The 7,461-nt window shown below is 36.8% G+C and overlaps 1 protein-coding gene across 1 annotated transcript; it reads right to left on the reverse strand.

Moving 5' to 3' along the window:
* Positions 1-1,439: 1,439 nt before the first annotated feature.
* LOC127095718 (uncharacterized) lies at positions 1,440-2,431 on the reverse strand. Its single transcript, XM_051034368.1, has 2 exons — positions 1,892-2,431; positions 1,440-1,835 (listed from the first exon to the last, which is right to left on the reverse strand). Exons 1-2 carry the CDS (start codon positions 2,429-2,431, stop codon positions 1,440-1,442), a joined length of 936 nt encoding a protein of 311 aa, XP_050890325.1.
* Between the last annotated feature and the right edge of the window lie 5,030 nt (positions 2,432-7,461).

Here is a 7,461-nt window from a genome sequence, read left to right on the forward strand (position 1 = left end):
AACATAGGCTTAAGATAACTCTTCGTTGCCTCATCTGGTCTTTCAAAGAAATCATTTTGCTCCTCTATGCAACCATTGTTCATTACATAATAGCATACTAGTTTATGAGCGGACATTTCCCTTTCCGTGATGTTGTCACTGTCTTCGACCTCTGTTATTTGGTTGAATTCTCTGGGCAACACTGATACCACACAAACTAAGATATCCAGTGAAGGATCTGACCCAGAGCCGAAGTTGTTCGTTAGCATTTCGTCTTCGGCCACTGTTCGATCATATTTCTCTTTGGTCGTCTCTGCCGGAGTGTTAAACTTCCCTTTGTCAAGACTTCCTTCCCTTTTTTCCTTCTTTCTGGCAGGCACATTAGTGTTGGATTCAACTTTTTCTTTTTCTTCAGCTTCTTTCTATGTTTTCCTCCTTCTCTATTCCCTTCTCCACTGGGACCTTGTCATGGGATTTTTCCCTTTATAGTTTTTAGAGATGTGAGATGTTTTTTGGTAGCCTGGAATTCCTTACGGTACGCCAATGACGAACCTCTGTTTACTTCAAAGTTCTGCCATTTTCCCTGGCCATATTTTCTTCCATCAACTCGCCTCACCCATTTTCCATTTGAGGCCTCAACATTGGGCTTGAAGGAGATAGATTTGGCAGCAGGAACCCTTCATTTTGTTTCATCTAGCCTCACCAAAGTTATGTTTGGATCAAAATACCTCCTTGGGTTGAAGGCCCTTCTAGGCTCAAAAACCTATTGATCCTTAGGGCCCCTTTGGCACCCTTGGTCTTTTTCCCTCCTTACTCCTTCGAGATTGTCAGCCGCTTGTTTGTAGAACATGGCGCTGCAACGAGGGCACAATATAACTTCCGATTTTTTTTCTTTGGCATCTCTGAAGGAAATCCGTTAGAGTCTCCTCTTCTTTTGGGAAGGCAACTTTATTGTACTTTTCTTGTCGACACTCGTTGTCAACTTCCATGGAGGTTTCTTGGGACATTTCGACCATGTTGACCTTTATATCAACATCTTCAGTGATGTCTAAATTTTGGAGTTTTAGTTGAAGGCCCTCAGTAGCCTTATCAATTTGTTTGAAACTATCAGCAGTTTCTTTGGTTACTATCATCAAATTGGAATCCTCAGTGACCCTGGTGTCGAAACCATCAGTGGTTCCACTGGTGAAGCTTTCAGCAGTTTCCTGAACAAATTTTTTGAGGAATTCCTGGTCGAGGTGCTCAGTAACTTCGACCATATTGACTTTATCTGGCTCCGTGTAGTAAGCATCAGCCACTTGTAGCGGCTCGGAGTCAATCTTCATTTGGCTTCTGGGTTTGTCCCCGAACTTGAGTCTTCCTTCCTATATAGAATTCTAAACAAGATCCCTGAAAAGAAAACATTGAGACATTTTATGACCCAGAAAATGAATGTATTTACAAAACCCTGTTTTCTTTCTTTATTCCAAAGGAGGCATTTTAGCATCAGGAGGCACTATCATTTGACCATCCTTAACTAACAAATCAAAGATTTCGTCACATTTTGTAACGTAGAGTGTGTAAGTTTTCTTAGGAAATTTATCATTCTTTATTGGTTCGATAGGGTTTTTCCCATTCAACGGGGCCAAGACCTTACAAAAGTAAGGTGGCCCTTGTTTTAACTCAGCAAGGTCGATCTCATTTTTGTTGAAGTCTAAAGGCTTATTATTGGATCCTTCATCATCATTATTGAATTCGACGTAGGCTACTTTTTTACTCTTATTTGCCCTAACCTTTTCTTCCTTCAAGCGTTCTAACTGTCGAACCCTATTAGCCAGTTGGGCTATATCTCTTAAATATTGGGTGTCTAACTTTTCCTGATAGAATAGTCAAGGCCCCCAACGTCCATTTCAACCAACTCATGCTCCAGTACCTGTGTAAAACACATGGCTTTGAGCAATCGAAATCTATTTAGATAATCATCAATTGGCTCAGTAAATTTCCATTTAATACTGGGCAATTCCTTCAGACTTATCTTCGTTTTCCCCATGTAAAATTGCTCATAGAACATTTTTTCCAAGTGATTCCAAGTGTGGATCGAATTTTGTGGCAAGCTTGTGAACCGTGTGAAGGCATTCTTCGTGAGATAACTTGGAAAGTAGTTTACCCTAAGGCTTTCGTTGTTCGTAATGTCTCCTGCCTCTATTATATACCTAGCCACATGTTTGATAGTGGATTCAGTGGTATCCCCCGAAAACTTAGTAAATTTGGGAATTTTCGTTCTAGGGGATGTAACTGTCTGTAGGATATATTCCGACAAAGGTGATGTATAATTTGGCCTTTGAAGGCCAAACTTTACCCTATTTAATGCCATAATCCTCTCGACCATAGCTGCTAGATTGTTATCTACTGCCATATCATCATGTCGAATTTGCTGTATGACATTATCAACATTTTGGTTCCTATTTACCATTACTATCCTTGGCTCTCTCTCCCTAGGGATTTGTGGTGCAACCCTAGGAGGTTCGACTCCTACTCCCTGATTTACCATCTCTGGTGGCAGTTGGTTTTGTGGAATTTGGTTAATAGTATGGTCTTCTTCGAAGGTTACCCCTTGGTTTTCCCTTATCCCATCCCTTGGAGGGTGTCGATAGGGTTGTGGCGCACCCAAGAAATCAGCCATTCACGCCATATGCGTTGTCACCCGCTAATTCGATTGGGCCGCATTTTAAATCAAGGGATTCAATATAGTGGTAAATGTTTGGGTAAGCATTTGGACAATATCATGGTTGCTTTCGTCCATCTGCTGCCTCCACACCACTATTGAATTATTGGTAAGGTTAGGCATTTGTGTTTGGTATCCCAAGCCTAAATATTGGTTATTTCGACCCACGTTAACCCTAGATCCTGACCCTTGTAATGGGGAGGTTATGTTAACCACTAGTTCTGAAAATGTCGAAGTAGCGTTATGTAAGCTTGCCATTACTGAAGTTGGTATTCCATAAGGCTGTTCTCGACCACTAAAAGGCATAGAGAAACCATGGGGCACTAAAGGCCTATTTGGGGTATTCCCAATTGGTGGGGGAGTGTTAGGAGGTCCCCTTGACCCAATGTAAGTCAAAATGGGTTCAGTATGGGCAATCAAATATGTAGGCATCGAACTTGTCATAGGTGATACCTGTTCAGACACGGGCATTGTGGTCGTGTTTGCCCCTGTCGAAGAAGAAGGGGGTGGTACATTATTGTTTGGATTTTGGGGATTTTGGTTACTTAGGCCATTTAAATTTTCCATTCTCCTTTGTCTATCTTCGTTGGTTGTGGCTACTTTACCACTTCTTAATAGCATACAACGAATTTTTTCAAAAGGGAAAAATGATTAAAAGACCAGAATTAAAATAAATGAAGAAATTTTTTTCTTTTTCAAGTGTTAGCATTGTCCCACTGGGCGTGCCAATTTTTTTACCATGAAAATTGGTAAACAAACGTTGATCTTCCAAATCACTAGATTTGATCACTCACAAGATCGATCAGATTGATCATAGGACATGTGTTAACCGTTTTTAAAGATAAATTCTAATGGACATAAACACTTCGACAGTGTTCATACCAGCAATGGTTTGTTAACAGATTTTGATGAAAATATAAAGTGAAAGAGGGCGAAAAGAGTGCTGTAAATTTAAAATAAATGGCAGTAAAGATAAACTTCTAGGTAAAAGTTCAATTCTGGAAATAAAGAATTGATTAAATTACTTCAAGTAAAACAATGGTGTAACATCAAATGTACATTTTTCAATTTACTCTTTCTCTGCACACAGATATGTGGGTAAAATTGACAGATTTTATACACACTTAAGCACCTCTGATCCTAACACTAAGAATCTTATTTATACTAGTTGAAGTGACCGTCTCCAACGAAATTTCCATCAAATCGAGACAAATGGTGTTTTACATGTACATAACCATCCACTATGCTTCACTTGTATCTTCAACAGTTTAGATAGGAACAAAAGTTCCCTCCTTTATTTGAATTTGAATCTCTCGTCGGACCACAACTGGTGACGCCTCTGTCGAAAAAAACACACCTTGAACTACTTAAAAATATTTCTAAGTCCATGCAGCATCCTTACCATTGTACTAAGGCATCTTCGACTAGAACTTCAAACGCACAATTTTTTCGAAACATCTTCATAGGAAATCTTATTCTCTTAATTTATATGGGCGTTAAAATTAGGAGCTAACATGTGCTTACTTAGGATCTTTGAGTAAAGGTTCTAAGTGAAGGCCATATTTGTAATTTAGTCAATAATGTATTATCTCTTGAATAAATTATCTTTTATAAGAAGTTCTTTGATTGTGAGCTAAAGCATCAAAAGCTTTTGTTTGGTTTGGGGATTATCTTATGAAGTATTTATTTGGTTCGTGAGTTTCACCTACTATTAAATATCTCGTTTGGTTTGTAAAGATCAACCAACAAAATATCCACGAAGGTTTCTAAGCTCAACCCGTGGCAAAGCTATGTTTGGTTTTGAGATCAACCAATGTTAAATTTTGTGCAAGGTTCTTGAGTTAAGCTCGTATAAAAGCTCTCTTAAGTTCTGAGATCATCCGGAATAGAATCTCAAAGAAATGTTAACAGATCAACCCGTGAAAAATATCCTATAAGGTTCGTGAGCTAAGCCCGTGTTAAAGCTCTAGTTGGTTAAGTGAATAGCTTGTGTAAAACCCCATGTCAGTTTGGAGGTCTTCCCATACCAAATTTATGTTTGTTTTGGAGGATAGCCAGTAAAAACTCCAAGTTTGGTTGTAAGGAGATTAGTGGACAAACCTTTAAAAATCCCACACAAGACATATTAAAAACTCTCAAGAATAAATTATTGGGGAGAGGAGTATGTCACCTTCATTTGGACTGAACTTTGTTAATTTGTTGGTGTCTTTCTCTTTCCCTTGTCTCTTTTATTTATTTTGTTTCCTCTGGTTTTCAATTTGTTTTCTTAATTTTGCTGCTTATTTGTTTGTTTCATTAACAAACGATTGTAAACTTTGATTTTCTCATCAAACCTTCAGAGTTCACACTCCTTCCCCCTGTGTTTGGAGTCGGTTATCCAACAAGTTGCATTAGAGCATAACTCTTATTTAAGAACTAATTATCTCAGGAGAATGATGGATTCAAACATTTCTCCTAACATAATGAATATACTAAATACACATCCATTGTTCAATGGTGATAGGTTTGAGTTATGGAAAGCTATAATTAAAATTTCTATTAAATGTGTAAACTATGAATTGTGAAAGAGTGTAATTAGTGGTTTATTTATCCTACTCACTATGTCAATGGTGAAGTAGTGGATAACCTTAATTCCTTTGCACTAAATAAGACATGATAATTTTCAAACTTGATTTCAAAGATATTTTTTAACTATGTATTAAGTTATAATCAATTATTTTATGTCTTTAATTATAACTCCCCCAAGGTCGTGTCGAACCCTTTTGAGATGGTATATGGAGCCACTCTAAGTATCAATCAAGAGAGAGTGAACATACACATTCATAAAGTTTAAATGTCAAATTAATGTGAGGGTTATCTTGACATATGGTGTTCAACCATTGGGAACCTTTGAAGAAGTGTGGGAACTTTCGTATCTAATAAATATGTAAGATTTAAAAATTGGAATTAGAAACTAGATCCAATCCATAAATCAAGAGATAATAGTGTTTGTAATTTTAGGAAAATTCCAATAAAGAAGAAATCCTTTAAAAACTCAACGAAATGATACAAGTGTTGAAATACAAAGGAATAAATTCAAAAAATCAATCTTCATTAATGTCATCAAGAGTTTCTGTCAAAGCAGCAAAAGTCAAATCAACCATATGGTTTCATTTAAAAGAAAAATCTCAGTAGATGAACGATCTTCCGAAGAATATTTGTATGATAGTGGAGAAGCTTCGGTTAGTAGAATATTTGAAAGGAGAGATTGTGAATGAGCTTCATCAAGAGAAGAAGATGGAGACTCTTGCAAAAAATTCTTCAAGAAAGTCCCGTATAATACTTCTGAAGATTCATATGAAGAATCTCATAAGGAATCTATTACATGCCAGCCAAAGGCCCAATAAGATAAGGCCCACTTATTTTTCCTGCTCCATTGAGCTCAAGAAATAAATACCTTGATAAAGGGTTTCTCAGGTACATAATCTCTAATCTCCATTTTCACGATGATTATCTTGAACCCTAAACTGACTTGGGCATTAGAGTGTTAACTATACAGGTAACCCCTGTAAGACCCCAATTTTGACCCTAAGATCCCTCATGCAATTCCATCATAAGCATAAGCATTTGGATCATGACTTGGCATCCTCCTTACCCCTTTTTATTGGGTTTGTTTTGGGTGAGATCACCAATCACTTTTTGATTATATCATACCTGTATATTATCATTTTACTAACTAAAATACCAAAAATATGTCTTTGCATTTGCCTAACTCTTTTGTAGGAAGGGCATCATCTCATTGATTCATCAAGATCACATCTAGGGTTTGAAACCCTCATGAACAAAGAGCACAACCAAGAATTTATTCAAGAATGGTTATGAACATCATATATGAGTCCCATTGATCTCTACATGTTATATTAATCAAGTTCTCTTCAAGAGTTTGAGGGTGATTTGCCTTGGAAACCCTAGTTTGACTGGGTATCTTGAGTAACTTCTCCAACAAGCTATCTCACCAATTTGATAAAATTTCTCAAGGGACACTTCGAAATTCATCATCTTATGCATATATGATCTACCATGAGCCAATAAAGTCAAGAGGATTGGAAATTAGCAAGTTGGTTGATGGTGGTTGGCCAGATGAACTCATCTGATCAAAACTGGGCCTCCCTAGACCCTATCTCCTACAATTTTCACAATATGAAAATTATTAAAGAGAAAAATTGCTCTAAAGGACATTCCAAACAACTTTCATGTTGAGACCTAAAGCTAGTTTTTCTTGGAAAATCATTTTCTATGTTGAAACATTATAGGTCATTTTGTCTAAACCCTAATTTGAAAGTAAACTTCGCAAGGCCATAACTTGCTCAATTTTTATGAGATGAAATATTTCCAAGTTTCACAATCAAATTCAATGTGTCTACTTCAACTTTAATGTTTAGAGTGGGAGCTAATTCAACTTTTTTGAGCATGTGATATGAGGTTACATTATTGGTCACTTTTGACTTATACCATTGATCAAGTGATTTTTCCAAACTTCAAAAATGCATAACTATATCATTTAAAATCCAAATGACATGAAATTGGTTACAACTTTTAAGGTCTTTGAGAGAGCTACAACTTTGATGAAGACATTTTTCTCATTTGAAGCTCATATAAAAAGTTAAGCAAGGTGGAATATTGAGACATATGGCTTGACACTTAGAAAAATTTTGATATGTCAAAAATTTCCAAACTTCCACCTCAAATTTATCCAAGTTCCAAGCCCCAAATGAAAAAGTGTTGAACACCAAAGTTGT

This window comes from Lathyrus oleraceus, chromosome 6 (assembly GCF_024323335.1).
Source record: "Lathyrus oleraceus cultivar Zhongwan6 chromosome 6, CAAS_Psat_ZW6_1.0, whole genome shotgun sequence".
In the NCBI taxonomy this organism is placed as follows: Eukaryota; Viridiplantae; Streptophyta; class Magnoliopsida; order Fabales; family Fabaceae; genus Lathyrus; species Lathyrus oleraceus.

What these genes read in the sequence shown, in the direction of transcription:
- LOC127095718 (XM_051034368.1), bottom strand. Translation starts at nt 2,431, where the DNA reads ATGGTAAATAGGAACCAAAATGTTGATAATGTCATACAGCAAATTCGA. An exon ending in AAGCCATGTGTTTTACACAG is followed by an intron (nt 1,836 to 1,891) that starts GTACTGGAGCAT and finishes CTATTCTATCAG; the next exon opens with GAAAAGTTAGACACCCAATA.